The 21448-nt window shown below is 41.9% G+C and overlaps 1 protein-coding gene across 3 annotated transcripts in view; it reads left to right on the top strand.

The window, feature by feature from the left end:
- The first annotated feature begins 4232 nt into the window (after positions 1-4232).
- FAR1 (fatty acyl-CoA reductase 1) overlaps positions 4233-21448 on the top strand; it is a 31982-nt gene continuing 14766 nt past the window's right edge. The window contains exons 1-4 of one of the 3 annotated variants that reach the window (XM_083863590.1): positions 4233-4297; positions 15067-15261; positions 18713-18888; positions 20227-20406. In XM_083863590.1, the coding sequence (XP_083719716.1) occupies positions 15073-15261; positions 18713-18888; positions 20227-20406 (545 nt within the window). In that variant the 5' untranslated portion in view covers positions 4233-4297; positions 15067-15072. Of the gene's footprint in view, positions 4298-6722; positions 6742-12978; positions 12998-15066; positions 15262-18712; positions 18889-20226; positions 20407-21448 lie in introns of those variants that run through there. The other 2 variants (XM_083863591.1, XM_083863592.1) reach the window with 2 other exon arrangements.

The following is a 21448-nucleotide window of genomic DNA, read 5'->3' as shown; positions in this document are numbered from 1 at the left end:
AGAAAGCAGCTTTGTGGGAAAGGCCCTGGGGATGCAGGTGGCCAGCAAACACACTGTGAGCTGTGTGGAAAAAAACCTGGGCAGGGGACAGCAGATACACTTTTCTCAGTAGTGTCCAGTGTTAGGATAGGAGGCTACAAAGAGAAACATGGAATTTCCACCCAAACAAAAGAAAAAACTTTTTCTTATTATTGCAAAGGAGGTCAAACACTGGCACAGTCTTCCCAGAGTGGGTATAGAGTTTCTGTCCTTGGATGCTCAATGTCCAGCTGGACACAGCCCCGATAAATCTGCTCCTGCTCCAGGAGGGCCTGCTTTGGGCAGGGAGAGTGGACTAAACAATCTGCAGAGGACCATTCCATCCTGTGATCCAGTAATCTTTACTGAATATACATTGTAATCCTAGCAACTGCTCCCAAACCCCAAAGAATTAGCACATTATGATGGAAAACATAGAAAAAGTAGCAGAATGTATTAAATTGCAGAAACAATATATTTGTTACCCATCCTGTTTGCACACTTGGGATATCTAATAAGCAGTATATTCATGGTTGGATTTAAAACCACTCAGATCACTAAATAAATATCCTCAATCAGTTAATTCATTAGTAAAAGACAAAAGAGGCACTTGACAAAAAAACTGTATTGACTCTTTGGAGAGTAAAGTCACAAATTTCCTCTCATGAGGTATTTGCCCTGTTTTGAATCTAAAGATATCTTTAAATGCACTAACTAGCTTTAATCCACGGCTAAAAATAAATTCCTGAACTTTTCCTAAACTGGTTTAACTAGTTTTGGTCAGACCCTTATCTTTGAACCATAGCACCTCAAATTAGAAAATAAACAAGCTTTAACTCTGTTAGCTACTGCTTACAGACAGGCAGTTTCCGACCTTCTGTGGGACTGTTTCTTTCTCACTGCATCCTGTACAGCAGTAAGTTTGCAAAATCCAGCCTATATTATTGTGCCTGGAATGCACAATGCAGCTTGAAGACAAGAGCTGTTAATGCTCATTGCATCACAAATGCATCCTTTATAAACCTCTTCTTTCCATGTGGATGTTAGCCCCTACCAGTGTGAGCACAAATGAAATATTACAGGAGTCTAAGCTCACTGAACAGAACCCCCTGTGCCCTTTCTTCTGGCAGCGCAGAAAGTGACATTTCTCTTGACTAATCTTTTAATTAAATGGGTTGCCTTCAGCAAGGAATTGAAGTGAGCATCCCGTCACAAGTAGCTAGACCGTGGTAAACACGTGCCTTGGTTTATGCAAAACACTTCATGGTATGTCCACAGGTGACTGAAACAAAGAAACAAGACTGCGGTTTGCATAAAACCAGCTCTGTTCCTGAGGTGTACAGTGTATATATAGGTACAGAGTGTATATATTTGTAAGAAGTGAAGAGAAACACAGTTTCCATATGAACGCTCTGCTCCTGCACCATGGCTGTACCTCCTGCTGATACTCGGTGGCTCAGGTCTGGCACTCGTCCTCTCACACTTCTGCCAGTGACAGCTCTCAGACACCAAAGCAAGGAGATTGGGGAACCCTGTCCAGGCAAGGGGTGCAAAATCAAACATTTCCCCAAGCTGGTCAATAAAGGACACAAAATTGTTACAATTGTTGGCCTTGCTTAAAATTGGAGAGGTATAATGAAGAACTCTGGGAAGCTCAGAAAGGTTCCTGTGAATTAAGCAACTTGCTAGTACTGCTTAGAGAAGTGAATCAATTTAAATATATTATTTTTTTCCTTGATAGTGAGCATTTAGGTGTTTGTCTCACTCTCATGGGTAACAAACCAAGATTTTGCCTTGCAAACATCTGCAGTTATTTATCTATAGATTTCCACAAACTTGTGTCACACTATCTCTGTGCTGGGTAATAGAGTTTCAAATAGGGTTGAGCTGGGTTTGGGTTTTTTTAAATAATTTATTCAGTGTTCACAGACTAGGCCACATTGGTGTTGATATCTTCTCTTCCCTGCAATGAAAAATTCACAATGCTACCTTGAATAACCAGTTTGATAGGTTCTTTGAGAAGTAACCATATGTTACTAAATTAAAATGCAAATGCATCGTGGTATTACGTCACTGTGATGTTTTCCTGATGATAAATAATTTTGGAGGGATAAATTAATTGTGACTTTAAAAGAGTAATCTTTTTAAAATTCTGATTTTCTTTATTATTATTATTATTATTATTATTATTATTATTATTATTATCCAACATTTATACTGAGAGCAACAGTTAATACACTGTCACTGCATTATAATTTATCATTAACGGACTACAATGATCAGAGGATATGGTATTTATTAGAGACAATGTTTAAACCCCCACCATTTTTTAGCTGTTTTCAAAAACCAGACTGGACAAACAACACTGCTGTTCCCACCCTGAAATACTGCTGGAATATTCCCCACGACTTTCATTTGGTGTCATAGACACATCTTACTGAGCAACTTCTGAAAAATGCACCTAAATTTAACTGCCATAGTAATCTGAGAACCTTTAATTTGCATACACCAACTAGACATTTAAATTTTTTATTTTTTTTAAGAGCTCATGTGCACTGACTGCAATTCTGCATCTGTGCTGGAATGGAGTCTTCTTCTCATGGGAATCTGAGATGGAAAAGCCCCATCCCACAGTCTGCAGTGCTGCCTAACATATGTGAGGGTTTCAACACAACAAAAAAGGAAGGAACCCTTGACATGTAATGGGGTACAACAAAATGGCAAAACCTTTCAGCAGGACTGTGGGGATTTGGACTGAAACCTTTGCCTATCTGAGTTGGTTTTCTTATATGGCTGAATGACTAAATGATGTCCCAGCTTCAGTAAGCAGGTGTTTTCCAAGGGATATTCTGTGAAAAACTACCCACTAGACAATTATGATATGGAGTTTACAGTTACGTGATTCTAAGTGCTCTGTCAAGAAGTACCCAGGTACCAGGTGTAACTACTATGGGGTGAATAAATCATGAGAACACACATCTAAAAATAAGTGTAAAATAATTGTTGAGCTGCTGTGGAGGATCTGAGCAGAGCTCCCATTCTCATGGCTTGGGCCAAGCACAAAACCATTCTGAAAAACCAACCTGCCCTTGCACAAGCCAAGACTGCGCTTACAACAATTCTCATATAATACCTTATTTGTACAGTAATCTGGATAGTACAGGTTGCACAAGTTTATATAGGGTGTTTCCTAACTTTTAAATGCCTTTTCTTTTTTTTTTGTTCAGCTGATGCATGTCCATCTGTGCAATATTTAGTTGTGAAACCAATGAATGGAATACGGCGGCAGGGCAATCATGGGTGTCATGGCAGCAGAGCACCAGGACATCACGTTGCACTGTTTGGAAACAAACGGTGAGGCAAGTGGAGCGCAGTGACTTTTGCACACAGATCCTGACTGCATCCATCAACAGCAGTCTGTTGGTCTCAGAATCGAGCTCGGCGCTTTGGGCGCTGCAGCAGCAGTGAGGGGTTGGTGGCTGGGCCTGGTGGTCCCAAAGGTCGCTCCCAGCCTTGGTGACTCCCCGACTCCGTGATTCCACCATCCTTTGCCACTGGCAGGGGGTCCTGCCGCCTGTGCCCCGCAGCCTCAGGCTGCCCCGAGCCCCGCGGTGCTGCCGCTGTGCCCCGCTGGGTCCGTGCTCCGGGCCCGCTCCTCCCACAGCCCAGCCGCCCTTGGACCCCCGGAGCCGGGTTTGCACCCGCGCTGCTTTGTGATGGCCGCCTCTGGGACACGGACACACCCAGGGAGAGCCAGGCACACCCGAGGACACTGTGGGGACACCCGGGGACACACGCAGGCACTGCGGGGACACTGCCGGCCCCTCACGGAGCGGCCGTCCCTCCCTGTCTGTGTGTGCGTCGGTGTGTCTGTCAGTGTGTGTGTGTCTGTCAGTGTGTGTCTCAGTGTGTGTGTCAGTGTGTCCGTGTGTGTCAGTGTGTCTGTATCTGTCAGACTCTGTGTGTGTGTGTCAGTGTCTGTCAGTGTCGGTGTCACTCTGCCTCTGTCCCTGTCTCTGTCTGTGTGTGTGTGTGTGTGTGTGTGTGAGGGGGGAGCGCGCGGCCCGCCGCGCGGCGGCGGCTGGGCGGGGCCTCCAGGCGCCCGGCCAATCCGCACCGCCCCCGTTCCGCGAGCGGCGGCGCGCGCGGCCAATGGGAGGGCGGGGAGCGCGCGCGCAGCGGCCAACGGGAGCGGCGGAGCGGGGCCGCCGTGCGGGACCCTCGGGGCGGCGAGCGCCGGGCGGGCACAGCCGGGGCCGGGCCGAGCCGCCCGCAGCAGGTACCGGCACCTCGCGCCCGCCCGCCCGCGCTCCGGGAGGGGGCCACGGGGGAGGGGGCCCGCGGGGGTGGGGGCCCGCGGGAGAGGGGGCGGCCGCGCCTTTCTGGGAGGGGAGGGATGGATGGAGGGCGCCGCGGAGCTCCGGGGCGCGTCGCGTTGGTGGCGGCGGCGGCGGCCGGGCCGGCGGAGCGCTGGGGCCGTGGTCGATGCTCAGCCAAGCGCGGGGCGTGGGCGAGGCCGAAAGCCGCCGCGGGGCGCGGGCCTGGGTACCACCATCGCCCTGGGCGCCGGGCGGGCCTGCGGCGAGCGGCGGCGCCCCGGCCCGGCCCGGCCCTGCCCGCCCGGCGGCTCCGGCGGCTCCCCGCGGGCACAGCCCCGCACGGAACGGGCTCGCCGGGAAGGCCACGGGTTCCTCCGCCGCCCAGAGGAGCGAGCGGGTGTGGGGAGAGCCGGGATGGGCCGTGCCCGCAGCCCCGGCCCCGCGGGTCCCTGCGCCGGGAGCGCTCCGTGAGGGGCAGGAGAGCCCGTCCTCCCTCCGCCCTGCCCTCGGGCTGCCCGGCCTCGGGGAAAAGGAGCCCCCAAAAGGCTTCCCTGAGTCAAGTGTGAATGACTGTAGGGATACCGCGGTTGGTAGCGAGCTTGTAATCTAAACCAGCTCGAATCCCATGAAAATAGAAACCTTTAATTTCATTTAACCTACTTCAAGGCTTTAGCAACTGAAACTTTTTTTTTTTTTTAATATTTTAATAACTCTTTCGGTAATAATTAAGAAGTGGAGTGTGTAGGAGTTTTACTATCTGTTACATCCGTCTTTACTGAAGCAGGCTAGAATTTCTTGATCCCCAACTTCCCCAATTTGTGTATCACGACTGTGCTTCTTAACTGAGATACTATTATTTCAGTAATTTGGAAATTATATGCTAGCTATGGGGTAGATTTCTAGCATCTTCACCCTTCAGCTTCTCTACCCTGTTTTTCACCCTCCACTCACATATGGATGCCTTAAAATTCAGCCATTTCCCCATCAAAAACCTAGAGAGATGGATAGTAAAGTTTAATTTCATGGGTTATGTTTTTATGGGGTGTTTTTTTTACCTCTAACTGGTGCCAAGCTATAAAGTAATCACAAATCTATATCTCTAACTTTTTTATTGCAAGTACTTGATCTTTATTGCTGCACTGTAGGTATAGTGAAGCTTTACTGGACACTGTTTTAACAATGAAAGCACATTGGGGCAGTTGTTTTAAGCTAAGTGTGGCTCTAGGTTTTGGACATGATAAATGTTTTTCTTCTTACAATTCCAGAATACCCCAGCCTGTCCACACCTTAGTCATCTATAGCAGCTGATACTTGTCAATAGAGTTTAACATCAAAGCAAAACTGTAATAACCATCCATACCACCTCTCTTAGCTCCTGAAAGGCCAAACTCAATCTCCTTCTGGCTGCTACAAAGTGAAGGGTTCTCTGTCCTCTTCCTGTTTCTGAGTTCTAGCTCTTGGAGGAGCTCCCAGTTCCTCACAAGGATTGTTTTTTCCGGTGCTTGGAAGGGGATGCACAACAAACTAAAATGCTGTATTGCCATTTGATGAGCATTGAGTGAGTGCCTGAGAAGGTCCTGGATGTTGTTAAAGACGTGAATTATTGCAGTGACTGCAGGCTCGGTTGGCTTCTTCAGCCAGAAATTGTGTACGTTTAGTTTTTTGTCACAAAATATTCAGTGTCTGAGGATGCTCAGTGTAGCTTGCTTGTTACTTGTCTACAGGAAGCAGAGCTGCTGATGGCAAGCTAAAAATTCTGAAAAGGAGCCAATAGCAGCAAAAATCGTTGTTGGCTAGTTTGGTGTGTTGTTTGGAGGACTTGCATTATGTAAACATTCGGTGTCAGGGCAAGGTTAGTACCACCACGCACATCCATGGTGTTTCTCCCTGTTGCTGATTCCAAGCCTTACAGTAATAAGTCTTCCAGCCCTGCTTTGTTTAGCCTTGACACCTGCACAGTTTGGAAGCTGCAAACTGTAGGAACAAATCCTGTCAATCTGAATAGAATAGGTATTCCCAATTTTTATTTTTTTTTTTTTTGGTCTTCTGAGTGTCTCCATCGCAAGATTCGTAGTGAACACTGTCCTTCTGTTGAGCTTTCTCCAGCAGTGGGGACCTCAGGGATGTTCCCTGCCATTTTCTCCCCTGGATATGGTGACAAGGGCTGTGCTTTTGGTGTGTGCACACCACCTCACGCCTTACTGTGCCGTTTGTAAATTTGTAAAGCTCCTTGTGCAAGAGGAGTAATTGACAGATCCGAAGACATCCACTGGCATAAATAGGAGTTAAGGTTGGAGCTCTTGGCATCTGCACGGGCGTCTACGCGATCAGTATCGGCCGTCCTGCCGAGTAAATAGCTCTTCTGGGCAGGAGGGAGGCTGCCAACATCCTGTTTGGAAGACAGGTAGGAAACCTCTTGGTACAATTTGCTTTGAGTCACTGCTAAAGATAAGAAAAATGTGGAAACGGGCTTTTTTTTTTTTTTTTTTTCTTTTTTTTTTTTTTTTTTTTTTTTTTTTTTCTTTTTTTTTTTTTTTTTTTTTTGGCGGTAGTTCGTTCCACGTGTATTGGAAGAAAGGAAAGGTAAACTAGTTTTGGGGTTTTTTTTTCTTTAGAAGGTGGTTATGTTTCAAGCACAACTTGGTAGGGCAGTTGTCAGATAAATTAGTAGTTTTTAGATTTCAAAAGAGTTATTGGGAATTCCTGCAGGAACATATAGAAAATAGTTTTTAACTAAGAAATTTGGGTACGTATGGAAGGAGTCTGGAAGTGTTGATTCCTGGGACTTTAAATTCATCGTGTAATGTCTATTGTAAAATGTGATTCAAGCCTTTTATGTAATTTAAGACATGAGAAGAATAAGAGCCAGGCTTTTTGTTCTTGATTAAGTATTCCAGTTGTAATTACTTTGTGCATAATAAGTTTGAAGAGAACATAATTGCAGGTGCAGTTTTTGGGTAGTTATCCTTGTCTTGTCTGATCAATATGAAAAAGGTGAATCTGAGTTTTAATTATAAAGATTAAGGCATTAACCCTCTAATTTAAAACAAAACCTGAAAGTCTCTTATCACTGCAACCTGATAAACTGATGAGCACTTGAATGTTTCGTGTTCCCCCACCCCCTTCCATTTACTTGATTTTTGGCTTTCCCCTCCCAGCAAAATGACAGCATCACAGTAGCAAGTGGAGCAGTAATCCTGCTGCTGCTGAAGCTTTCCCTGGTGATAACCAGGGCTGGGTATCAGCAGGCTCCTGGGAAGGCTGAAGTGATGCCTTTTTTCCTAAGGCAGGGAATAACAGCTGAGTGATGGAGAGTCGGCTGCGAGCGCTGCTCAGCTCAGTGTTGTAGATGTGTCCTTCAGACAGGTTCTGTTCAGGGCTAACTCAAGAGTAATGATTTATGCAAAGTAAGAGCCATGATTTATGCAACTACCCTGATAAACAGTGAGGCTTTATCTTGTAATCCTTTCATAACCAAAAGAGCAATTGAGATTTCTGGTGCAGATTTCCAATTAAATTAGATAAAATGATCTGGAGCACAGCTTCTGTTCAGCAAATCTTGAATCTATCTGCCTCTTGATTTCCTAGAACTTGTCTAAAATCTCCCTGGATGTGTGTTAAACGTATTTTCTTGTGTACTGGAGATGGAGTGCAGTAAATGTTCTTATGTGGGATATGCTTTTCTGGAATAGCTTAATTTCTGACCTGATCTGTGCCTTCTGTGCAATTTTGAGAAATGAGTTTAACTATACCAAAAGATACTTTTTTTTCCCCTTCAATGTGCACTTGATAACTAAGCTCAAACAGAAAATGATTTAGAAAAAGTCAACTTAAAACCTAATTATAAAGGGATAGTAAAAACCTTCTACTTCGTTTTAATTAATTTTGGGAGGAGGGACTCTCTGTAAAAGCAACATAGTTACAGCAAAGCAAGGGACTTCCCCAGTATGTACTTCGTGATCAGATTACTTACTGAGAAGTAATTATAAAGTCATCTGGTACAGAATCCATTTGAGTAGAAGCACAAGTAAGTGGAAATTTGTAGTAAAGTCCAAACTGTGGCTGAAGGAAGGTGTGTGAACACACACTTAAGAAATATCTGAGTAACCACATTCATTGAATAGCTCTGATAGAGTTCTGCTGAAATCAACTCAGTGGTGGCCCAGACTGAAATCAGGTTCTGCTCCGTAAGACTAAAGGATTAAAAGCGATTAAATACTCCATGATTGTGAGCACAGCCCTCGCTTCAGAGTATCTTGTTTCACAAGGGTGTCTTCTTTAGTGAAGTTAGTTGGTGAGTTGGGCTGAATTCTGGTAATAAGTTATTGGGTGGCCATGGGTTAGTTGGTCCCAATTCACCGCCTTCCCAAAGCAATTGAGTGACTCCTGTACTTGGGGTTTGTCATTGTCATCTAAAAGAAAGCAACAGAACTACCTCCATGTCTGGTATCAATCTGGATTTTGATATTAATGTGCTGTAGTGCTGTTAAATAGATCATATGCAGCATTAGCTAATTTTCACCTAAATCAGTCTAGTACTGCTCCTTACATTGAGTGCATGTGCTGCCAGAGGTGGTAATATATCCAGGAGGAATGTAGTTTGAGGAGCACACCCTCTAGGGCAAGTGTTCACTATCTAGCATATTTCAGTGGTTAAGAATAGTGAGGAGAACTGTTTGAAAAGCAAGGCTGCTTTATTTTTGTACGTAGAGCTATACACTTAGTTATGTAAACTTTGACCTAACTAGATTGGTTACTCAAACTGGTATTGTGTTTCATTAGATAAATGATTTAAAGAGAACAAATCTCTTAATTGGTAGTTGGGAAGTTTCTTTTATAGTCTTCAATCCTGAAGATCTTCAACTAGTTTGAAATGCCTTGTTATTTTTTCATAAATTCTCTTAATTCCCTGAGAGTCAGCCACAAGTTTGCCATATTCTTTGCCATAGAGTTTTGGGTCTTCTAGTGGCATTTATCCATGCTGCAGTTCTGACTTGGGCCTGATCCTTCAGAATGATTTAGTTTTGTTGCATTTCATGTGTAGAGAACACTGTATTACCCTGAATCCATCCCCATATTTGTGTGCAAAGTGTGCAGTGAGATGCTTAAGGTCTGGCATATCACCAGGGCCAAGTCAAAGGCTGGCTGGCTGATGTTGGATTAGTGGGCCCATTTTGATAATTCTTCAAAACTTAGTTGTTCTAATCAGCTTCCCAGCCTGCCAGCATGTTTTCCAGCTCCTGGAGGTGCCTTACATTTTCTTGGTCCCTGGCTTACAGCTGGTAAAGAAAATGCACTTGCTGAGGGTAGATAAGAATGCTGGTGAAATCTAAAACATGGATCAGCCTGTCTCTCTGCTAGTTGAGGGAAGAAGGCCAAGTCTTTCATGTGATTGGGAAGTTTGGAACAGGTATGCTTTAAGGTTAACTTGCACCCGAAGCAGTTGACAGTCTCTACTCATCTTTTAAAGCAGTATCTTTCACAGATAAGGTTTCCCAATGGATATAACCTTGGACCACAAAGACAAACAGACTGTATCCTTTTGGAGATATGCTGGCTAGGAATTGGCCACATAGGGCAGGTCATTGGCCCTTGTGGTGCTTGAAAATGTGGGCATTCTGCTGATAGCATTCACTGATCTGCTTTTGTGGAAACAAGGCACAGGTGAAATGAGACAGGATGATATGACATGACCCAGACTTGTCTTTCTGGCAGGAACCTTGTTTAGATGAGTTAAATATTACTTCCTTTGTTGCCTGAGTCTCTCCAATCTCTCCAGTTCCCAAAAATGTGGGGTTTTTTTGGCTTGGAATGGTGTCCTTGCAATGTGGCAGTTGGAGCTCTATATGAGGGACTTCCATAATGATTTTTGTCTGGGGTGTGTGTGGTGTTTAAACATACTTGATGCACTCAGATTTGATGTCTGGACAAATTTCATCTTCTGAATATACATAAACAAAATGCTCCTACCACTTTTTCCTGCTTTTTAGTCCTACTAGTGCTGGATTCAATCTGTCAGAAGGAAGGGGGAAATTGATTTGTTGGGCTGTGTTTTTTTGCAGAACTTTGTGGCTTGTTGCTGATGTTTGAGAGGTTGGGAAATGCCCATTTTCTATTTCCTGTGAACGATAATCTTGATAGGATTGAATTTGGAGGGAGCCTGCTGTTGACCTAATGTTTGTCAGTGATAAACTAGAAGACAGAGCATTTAATCTCTAGCAAGGACACACATGCACACTCTCTGGTTGCTGGATTTAGCATTTAAACATTCAGTGGAACTGCAGCTGGCTTTCCTGGCACTTGGAAAGCACATCTTTAAGCATCTTGATCTGTGTTTGGACAAATCTGGGAACTGATCATTTTCCTGTTAAAAACAGAATTGTCCTTGTTTTGAGAATCAGAGCCCTCTGAAGCTGTGAGTTAAATATTGCTGCAGTAGCTCTGGAGGCAAACAGAGCTGCTGTTGTTTGTTCCATAATAGCACTTGCTCAGCCTTGGACATGAGAATTTTTTACAAGATGGGGAATGTTGGCTACGATCCTGGAGTGTTGGTTTGGTGGTGGTTTTTCTTGTTTTTTTTCCTGAAGTGCTTATGAACCCTTGATTTATCAGAGGACAGCACCCTTTACAGAAGCATATCTACAAAGTGTCACCATGGGCTTAGCCCTGAACCTGTGAGTTCAGAAGGATCCCAGCAGCAGTTGCTGTGTAGCAGCTTCACATGAGATTCCTCTGGCAAAGGCTGTTTATACCTATGGGTAATGTGGGAATTTTGATAATTTCTGTTCTAGAGCGAGAATTCTTTATAGAACTCTTAGTAAGCCTTTCAACTGTCAGATTTCTTTATTCTAGAATGTTATTGCTTATTAGCTCAAAAAGGAGTCTGTGAATGGGAGTTTTAGATATTCCACAGTGTGCATTACACAATTTTGTGTTTGGTAGGAGTTGTCTGTGTGTTTGAAGAGGTAGCTGTTAACAGATGATTGGATAACTGGTGACAATATGCATTGCTGGCTAACAGCTATTGTAAATGTACAAGATGTATTCTAAAACAAATTGATAAAGTGATTGCTGACACTTAACAACCTTAAAATGTTAGATTTGGTTTTGCTGTGGTGTATTGCAAGGTAGATTTTTTTTTTTTTGCACCTGCACCAACTTGTTATGTGTTAGAGACCAAATTAAATTTCTGATAGGAACTACATGTATTTCTTGACCATTTTATTTAAAAACAGAATTATAAAATAGCTCTTCCAGCCCTAAAGATTCTGTGGTTCTTCAGTAATTTGCTGCCACAAAGAACTTTAAAAAGTAATATATTATACCTATGAGGTAAGACCCTTCTGAGTTTGAGATGAGGAATTGCCAGCTATGCTAACTGGCATGGGGAAATGCATTCTTGGAGAAGGCAGGGAAAAGTAGGTGGAGAATGGGAACATTCTTTCCTTTCCCTGTGCTTGAGATAACCGTTTTTTTCCAGCAGAGCAAAGCAGAGGCTGCTGGTTTCAGGCTTTGATGGTTCACACCTAGATTCCATACATGGTTTTTACCCTTTAAATCCAATTTGGTGCTTTTAGGCAGTTCTCTCACAAACCCTGTGTTTGTTGCTGTAATGTTGACAACAATGTGTACCTCCGAAGAAGTCACCAATTATGTTTTCTAGCTGGAATCTTCCACAGTAATGGAAGTAAAAAGCAATCTCAGTGTGGAAAGTTGCTCTGAATAGGATCTACCGAAGTCTGATTGTTGGAGAACAAGGTAAAGAAAAATGGGATCAAGAGTTTCTTAAAGGAAACATTTCTCAATCCTTAAAAAAAAAAAAATAAGATAAAATATTAGCCTGCAAATGTCTTAAGTGTTGCTGCCTCCCAAATGTGAATGTGAGTATTTGTGGATGTTCCTGGTTTTTAATTGAATCCATTTCATCACTATGGTTTATCATAGCTCTGGATGTTGATGTTTTGTAGGTCTGGTATTCTGATTTCATCCTCTTACATGAGACAATATGGTCAGAAATGACTGAGGCAGGAAACTTTGATCCATTTTTTGTCCAGTTTTCTTTATATCACATGAGCTGAAATAATATCAGATTTTCCAGTCACTTAAAAAGCTGGACTACAGCAACACAGGTATTTTCACTGGCAGCATAACTTTTCTTCTTTAGCTTTCAGAAACAGATGCTGGACCATAGCCATGTACTGGGTGTTGTCCAAGGCTCCTGTGTGGACGTAGCCCAAGACTCTGCCCATGTGCCCAGGTTTGCAGGCTGAGGTTGTGGCATTGTGTCAGAAGCAAGATTAAACCTTCCTTTGAGGAAGGACAGGTGGATGGATAGTTTTGGATACTCTCATAGAGTCTCAAGGTGTAGAAAAAATAGAAACTATGGCTAGTTAGGTAAATTAGTAAGAAGGTTATGTAGGAACCATGACAAAACTGAATCTTAGTGATAAAATTGCTGCAGTAATGATTGCATGAAGTTTTTGCGTCCCTCTTTGAGGGAACTGAAATCCTGTCCTATTTGTGGGAGCAGTCATGCAGATTTTTAGGAGGAAATGGAATGGAATTGAATGGAGTACACAAAGACCAGGAAAACAAAAGTTATGGGGATGACATACCTGAAGAGCATTAATTGTGACTTTGAGCCGTGGTAAAGACAACAGGTCTGTATCTTAATTGAACAGGGAAAAATGACTCATAAGCATGCTGTATCTTGCACTCTGTGCTTTATTGCAAGGAGTTACGCTTTAAAATTTGCATTAGTCTCTAAACTGTGTGGTAAAAGTGGCTTAATGTAAATAGCTTTTTCCCATGACCTTCAAAGAAACAATTCTGTATGATGTACTGTGGGGAGTGGAAATAGTGGCATCTGTTGGGCTCTAAACTTGCTGCTGTATCCTAGTATCAGTTAGATGCTTCACTTCTCAAAGAAGGGAGTCAAAATAAGGATTTGGGGTATCTGACATAGCACTTGGTACCCAGACTTGTGAAACCAGGACTTGTGCAGGTAGTAACTCATTTCCTGCAGGTAATCATTTGGCATTTGTTCAGAGCCTGTTGAGATATGAGCACGTGAAAAAGGGACCATTATTACTTTGATATGGTGGGTACCTGAGAAATAGGTGTTCCAAAAATATTTACTTACTTAGCAGGCAAAAAGGACAAATTAGCTGTTCACTCCTGACATACGCTCTGTGCGTTCCCTGGTAAGTCCCTGCTTGCAGTATCTTGCTGTCTCAAAAGAACTGAGTGTATTTAGAAGTTGCACCTTTATTCTTGGGTGGCAGGTGAAGAAAGGTTCTCACCCTGTTAAGGTATTCAGTGTTGTAATCCTTATTTGCCTAAGAAAGGTTCCATCTGTGTTTAAAGATTCTCAATTTTGTTTGGTTTTTTTTTTTTTTTTCTTAGTACCATGGTTTTATGGAATCTATCCCTGAGATGAGCTGATAACACCAAGGTTGTGGGGTCAATCCCCTTATGGGCCACTCACTTGAGAGCTGGATGATCCTTGTGTGTCCCTTCCAACTCAGAACATTTTGTGACTCTCTGTGGTCCCATTTGGGAGTGTTTTGGTTGTAACATTTTGCGTGGAAGTGCCATAGAGGACTAGAATTAGACATTCACTGCATCAGCTCAGGACTTCTATGAGTCCAATCAGAAAGACTGGTAAAATGTGTGATGGAAGTGTATCCATAATGCTACATTCTTATCTAGTGAAAGTAAGCTGGTTAAGAGTCACAGTAATGATGTTGTTGCTACATCTGACTTAAAAGAATGAGAGCTCTGGCTGATGCACAGTGATTGAGTCCTAGAGATCCTAAAGGTCATGTTCTCACCTTATTGTGAGACATACCATATTTGTCCTTAAAAAGAGTTTCAGTTTCTCTTAGCAAGAATGACATCATTTCCAAGAGGCTGATGGAGGGGAAAGAATCGTGATTCTCAAAGTTAACTTACTGACTGAAGCAAAACCTAAAAGACTTTCTAGCTTTGTGCTGAATTTGAGTAATAATCCCTTACCTTACCCCTCATTTTATTAGGAGATGTATTTGTGGCTAACTCAAATCCTACTTTGTTGAGAATTCTGACAACTTTGTTGTTTGGTTTTTTTTCCTCCCAAATGACTTAATAATGGATGAAGAAGTTGGAAGACTCCCGTCCGTGGATCTGTGGGGGATTTTTGTAATCAGTGTAAAACCATCAAATCCTATTCCAGACAACTAACTCAACCTTCTCTCTAGTTTAGTTTAGTTTAGTTGTTAGGGAGGCTCATCCTAGCAGTGACAGGGGGCTCTGGCTCTGTTGGCACAGTCAAAATTCCAGGGCCAGCAGTTGGGATGCTTGGCTCCCTGTCTTCTGTAAGTGGGTTTGAAGAATCCACTTGTGATTACGTTTTAATGGCACAATCTCTAGTTTACATGGAGCAGCCCCTTGGAGTGGTAAAGGACCATGCACACAGAGGCAAAAATAGACTGAAGTTGAGCTATTTTCCTGGATAAGTGGGTGTCTCAGTCCTTAAAACTCTGCTAACAGGGGCAGTTTACAAGATCTGGTGGGAGTCTTTCAGAATGTTGTGAAAAAAAGACAGCTTCAACTACTGGTTATAGGGGAAAAAAAAATCTGTTAAGCATTTCTTTCAGGTATAAACAGCACAGATATAATTATTCAATCTTCTGCAAATCTGAACTCTGTAAGTTCTTTAACGTACTTTTTGTTTTTATGTTTTGTAAAGGTCACCATGGTTTCCATTCCTGAATACTATGAAGGAAAAAACATCCTCCTGACAGGAGCTACAGGCTTTGTGGGAAAAGTGCTTTTGGAAAAGCTGCTGAGATCCTGTCCTAAAGTGAAAGCAGTGTATGTGCTGGTAAGAAAAAAAGCAAATCAGACACCTGAAGCACGAATAGAAGAAATTACCAGCTGTAAGGTATGTGTCATATGCTCACAACGTTCATTTTTGTTCTTCGTTATGATATTCACATTTAATTTTGAGAACAGCTTCAGTTTGTTGAAAGCAAAATGTTATTGTTCAATGTTTTGGGTTTTTTTCATTCTAACAGAAACACAAAAATATAAGACCTGGCAGTGCTTCTATAGCTGCTTCAAGCTGTTAGTCTCTAGCAAAGCATAGTTGAAAATTATCCTGTATTTAATTCAGGAGGAGGATGTTCAGCTGTAATGCAGAAATAAGAAGTAGAAGCCTGTGTTAGAGCTTGTTAAGAGAATATGAAATCATGTACAAGAGTTAGTGGGCTGGGAGTTGTAAGGTGGATTGAGACCCTTTCTAAGATCTCAGGCAAGTCACTTTTTCGCCTTGTGCCTTCTGGTTTTTTTTCTGGAATGTGCTGCTGGATCTAGCAGTAAATGAGAATGTGTCATCTCAATAGGAACTTACAGATGTAAGTGGAGCAGAAATGTTTGGCTTAGCAGATTGTTACAGATTTTTGTTGGTCATCCTGTGACAACTAGAAAGGCACTCAAGGTCTTTGCTGTGGAAGTATCAAAGTGGCCCTCTACATGATTTTCTGTGCATACTGGGTCAAACACATTGCTCCTGAAAAGACTCATTACCTTGATATTCTGGTGAGGTAGGCTGGCCATTCCTGCTAAGTGCAGAATCATCCATCTCTGTTGCCCACCTTTCTCCTTAGAGAGTATCCTGTTCATGATGGGAAGGATGAACAGGATTGGGGGAGATTTTTAGCATGAACTTCGCTAAAGCAGAGTTTGTTTATTTCTATCTAAGCCTTTCTCTTATGAAAACAGGTGTCAGCAGTTTCATTTTTTCATTGATATGCAATGTAGTCTGTACAAAGTGTGTTCTTAGAAGGTGCTAAAGTGGAATCAATAAGGAGCTGTGGATGCACTTAGGGGCAAGTTGTTTAAAGTAAGGCAATGGATTTCTATGACTTCGACTAGCTGGGATTATAGCAGATATAAAGATAGCTGTTCCCTAGTTAATTATTTTCTGTAACCAGTCAAAACTGTACCTCATTTTTCAAAAGCATCTTCCTTCAGTCTTGTGCAATGTCGTAAAACACAACAGAATGAGTTACAGTGGGGTTCTATCTTAAAATTCAGTTGCACTTTCTCTCCACATAAAACTCTCAGTTTGTCACTGCCCTGAAAGTAGGAAAAGATCTCTAAGCTCTGAGATGTAAAAGGAAAAATTTCTCAATCCACTTTTTGTATACACTATTACCCAAAGAAAAATGGGGATTATTTGGGCAGAGAGAAAAATAGCACTAGTGTGGGCTGACTTAAACTTTGGTAAGCTGTAAGGCTCAGTGTGGCTTTTAGGAAACCTGTTGTAAAAGGCTTTTGGATTTGAGTCAAAGTCTGCTCGTAGTCTGTACCAGCTCCCATTGAGATAAAAAAAAATTGATGTGATTGGAGTCTTGGTGAGCACTTACTGCTGGAGCAGGTTCACAGCAGAAATCCTGGTGAGCAGAGTTACTGCTTGAGGCAGGAACATGCAGGGATGGAATTGCTCATCTATGCAGAGATGTAGAATGGGGCCAGATGTTTGTTCTATCTTCATCAAATGATTAGAGAAGACTGAAAGTCCATCCTTTAAATGGCTTTAATGTCATCAAGATTCTTCCAAAAGTCTGTGAAAATTTTAATGAGATCTATTGTCTTAAGCTGTCCAGTTGCAAGGGCACTGCCAGTAATTCTCCACAATTTAGATGGACTCATTAAGTGTTCTAGTGATGCTTGAAGGTTCTGTTTCTTGAAGAGTTTGAAATGTAAACGGGTGAATGTGGGTAATAAATAAAATAAATGTGAAATAAACTGAACTACAAATAGCAAAACAGTGTTGAGGTTTCTACTTCCTTTGGACTTCAGATATCTAATTCCTCTACTGCTTTGCCATATGTATTGCATGCAGTCTAGGTATTCTCCTTAGTACTGGTGTCAATGCTAGTGGATATAACAAATGTGATGGACATATGAAAAATAAAAACTGGCTCTTTAAGAGCTCGTCCATGGTACTGCTTTTCTGTCATAATGCAATATCACACATAAATATGGTTAACAGGCAGTTGCTTCAGCTCCCTGGAGGAAGGTGTCATCATTCTCACAAAAACATAGCAGGCTTATTTTTCAAAATCACGCAAAGTTTCTGCCCTTAGGTAAGAACTGTTTGCTGTACCCCTAAGAGTTGCAGAGGCTTTAAATGCTGTCTTGGCAGCTTTGTCCTATAAAGTGAAGCTTCATGTTTGCAAAGTCCAGTCAAGGCCTCGAAAAGTGGAGATATCCCATGTTCTCACTGTGGAATTGGCACTGCTACTTCAGGTGGCCACACAATGAAACTGCATTAGCTCATGTTTGGGCTGAAAAAAAATCTCTTAAAAACAAAAAAAAAAAAAGCTGGACTTGCAGCTGTTCACACAGCTCTGGAGCTTCTTGCTCTTGCCAGTATCAGAAAAGCAACAGAAATAAAGAAATTAGGAGAAAGACCAGTCTCTGTGGTAGAAATATAAGCTTACATTGCCTGAAACATTGTGAAACTGCACCATTAGGTGACTTAATTTATAGTTTAAAATTAATTTACGTCATTGTGTAAAGAAATGTCTTTTGACTATTTGTATTTGGTATAACTGCATCCTTGGAGGGGGAAAAGAAAGTACTTCTGTGGTTTTAATACAATACAATTGACTGGCATTGAAGCAGTTGCAAGATACTGGCCCCTGGAGAGTAAAGAAGGGTCTGCTCCTCTGCAGCTTTCAAAGGTGTTTTATTCCCACAGTACTGTGTGGCTCAGGGAAACTTGCATACTAATGAGTGTAAATAAGATGAGGCAAGAATTTTGATACGTGTGTTAAGCCACCTGGTTAGAGCTCAGCTATTTATGAGGAGAATTCTTGAGGGAATATAACTTTGGTGAGATTTTTTTCAGGGGGAATTGTTGAACACCAATTTGATAAAATATACTCAGATGTTCTAATGTGGTATGCCTTTTTTCTTTTAACTAGCCAGAGAAACATTTTCATGTTGTTTTTTTTAATCATCTGGAAATTCTCCAAGACTAGAATAACTTGAGGATAGCATTTCTTAAATCACTGGAAATCTATAAATCTTAATGCAAGATTTCTAAACCTAAAATCCAGCATGGCTTTTAGAAGAATTTGAATAGCTATTATGAAGCTGGGGAAGTGGGTAGACTGTTCCCTTTCCTTATGTTGCAAAAAAAATATTGTTTATTTCATGAGAAGTCTGTAACGTGTTCTTATGGTATTGCTTATGCAATGTTCTAACTTCTTGATGATCTGGAGAAATTAGGAGGTATAGACAAAGAATGTGGGATTTTTCTTCACTTAAGTGAAATGTTTTTCTTACCTTCGCTGAGTTCATAGTCCTGTTATTTTTGACAGCTCTTTGACAGGTTGAGAGAAGAGCAACCAGACTTCAAAGAAAAAATAATAGTAGTTGTGAGTGAACTTACAGAGCCTGAACTGCGTCTTAGTAAACCAATCAAGGACGAACTTATAGAATGCATTAATATTGTATTTCATTGTGCTGCTACAGTCAGATTCAATGAAACACTAAGGTGAGTCAAAAATTCTGTTTACCCTGGTCTGGTAAACCGATGGCCCTCAAAGGGAGGGGGTGAATCAGGTGTCTGCCCAATGTTGCAAATATGGGTAGAAAGGCTACAAATAAGCTGCAGCTACATGTACTGTGCTCCCTAGTAATGTTAATTTTTCTCCTGGTGTATAAAGGGCAGCACAAACTCTTGTTTTGGCCTGCTTTGTTAGAAAGGGAATGCACATTTTCAGAGGATGGAGTTTTGTGCAAAAAGTTGTGTGTGGGAGGTTCTAGTGCTTGCTCTCTTACCTGATTAAAAAAAACAGGAGATGAAATACAGCTCAGCTTTTCTTCCTGTCTTTTAAAAGTCCCTTATTAATAATGGAGGGTTGCATTGGAAGAAGTGGGGAGAAGTAGATGCACAGGGAGAGAAATGAAAACAAGAAGTGGAAAAAGTGGTGCACACAGCTGGGATTATGAGCTCCTTTGACTTGTTGAAAGAGGTAGCAAAGTAATTAGTTACCATTGACGTTAATTGCTTTGGGATAATGCTCCCCTTTCCTGTCCCCCACTTCAGTAATAATGTGAGATAAAGCAGTCTGGAACTTGGTAATTGTTTAGGGGATACCGGTTTTGTTGTTAATGTAACATTTTTATTGCAAAGATTTTGATGAAGTGTTGCTTAGCTCTACTCTTGAAACTTGATAGTACACTGTGTACAAGGAAACTGGTGCCTACAGCAAGTCTGTAGGCTGGAGAGAAAGTCTAAACTATAAAATAATCATAGGAGTTGGTCAGCAAGCTGTTATCTGCTGGGAACTGTAGAAGATACACCTGCTCTGCTGTGGGGTCCTTAAACATGGTAATGAGCAGCGGTGAGGCTGGAGTAGAAGTGTGGTTCTTGGTGGGTTGTTGGGGTTGTTTTCCCCTTCCTTCCATCCTGTATGGAGCATTTTGCTATCCTACAAAAAGATGCCAGTCTCCAACTTACTGGGCCACTAAGGCTTCCAGGTTGTTGACCTAACTCGACTTGAACTTGGAAGTTCAGAGGTGCACCTTATGGAAGCTTGGTGTCGTGTTGCATTATTTCCTTCATGTTTTATGGAAAATGTACTACGAGTGGGATTTAGATTGAGGAAATCAAAGGATGCTGGTAAAAAAAGGGTGCAGGGAGAATTATCCTGAACATTGTGAGGTATATTATCTTGAGCAGAAAATTAGGGCACTCTCCATGCTGCTTTTTTGGACTAGGATGGAGAATTCAGGGATACTTTACATACCCAGCCCATTTAGGAATGAATTTTTTGTTTGTTTGTTTTTGTCTTGCTTTCTACTAATGACATTTCTGTTTAATCAATAGAGATGCTGTGCAGTTAAATGTGGTTGCCACACAACAGCTCCTCTCTTTGGCACGGCAAATGAGGAATCTGGAGGTGTTCATGCACGTTTCCACCGCCTATGCGTATTGCAATCGGAAACAGATTGAGGAAGTTGTGTACCCACCTCCTGTGGATCCCAAGAAACTGATAGATTCCCTTGAGTATGTGTTATGTTTTATGAATTTGCTTGGGTAATCTGTATCCTTTTTCATCCTGCCGTTGAAGTACTAAACAATGGTTAGGAGTTCTAAAGATAAAGAGTTATCTTACTCTGTCCCATAAGTCTGACACCATGACTGACACTCCCCTTTTCTGTAAGGGAGATGGGTTGGGGTTTATGGCTCCTTTAAGCTGAGCTGGGTGTGGAGAGGTACTGAAGGAGAGGGATGCTTATATCTACTCATGATGCCTCCTCTATGCTGAGAGTGCCAGTCTTTCAGCTGCATGATTGGCTGAATCAGGAGATGCTGGTAACTTGTGCTGGTACTAGCATTGTGAAGGAAAGGATAAAACTAAGGTGGCTTGCCTCTACTACATCCACCTAAATGCCATTGCAAGATGAGACTGAGATGCTTAGATGATATTACTTATTGCAGAAGTGGTTCTGTTAGGTATCCTGAGAGCCCAGATATTAAAAAAATCTGTTTTCTGTAGCTTTAAGTTTTGAATTAAGCATTATAGTTAGGAAAAATTACTCATTTGGTATTTTTATTTTCTGTGTATATTAACTGTCCTGAGGTCTTTTTTAGTGGCTATCAAACTCTGAAACGGGTGACAATGTGGGATAAGTGTAATGTAACTCTACATCAGTCTCTTCCTTCTTGCCTGTTGTACAAAATATCACCTCTTGGAAGAGAAGTATGAAACTGAAAAAAAAACTAATTAAAAAGTAAAATACCTACTTTAGCTTGTTATTTTAGGTGGAAAAGTGTTAACATTAAAACCAAGTGAGCTACCACCTAGAACGCACATTGAGCCAGCCTTTTTTATGATGTTGACTTAAAATACACTTAAAAATGAGAGATTGCAAAACAGTCATATTTTTGAATATCTGACTTGTGAAGAGACAAATGTAACTTAAACTGTTTGCTGTGGGCTGGGACAGCTGTGTGTACTTTAGAACTCCTGAGGGGAGGCTTTTGTAAAGTTATCAAAGGGTGATCTCGAGCCTTCACTACCCCTCTTCCTACCCTGTTCATATCA

This window comes from Zosterops lateralis (assembly GCF_965231275.1).
Source record: "Zosterops lateralis genome assembly, chromosome: 6".
NCBI classification, from domain to species: Eukaryota; Metazoa; Chordata; class Aves; order Passeriformes; family Zosteropidae; genus Zosterops; species Zosterops lateralis.
The sequence above is the reverse complement of the archived record's forward strand: the minus strand, read 5'-3'. Positions and strand labels throughout refer to the sequence as shown.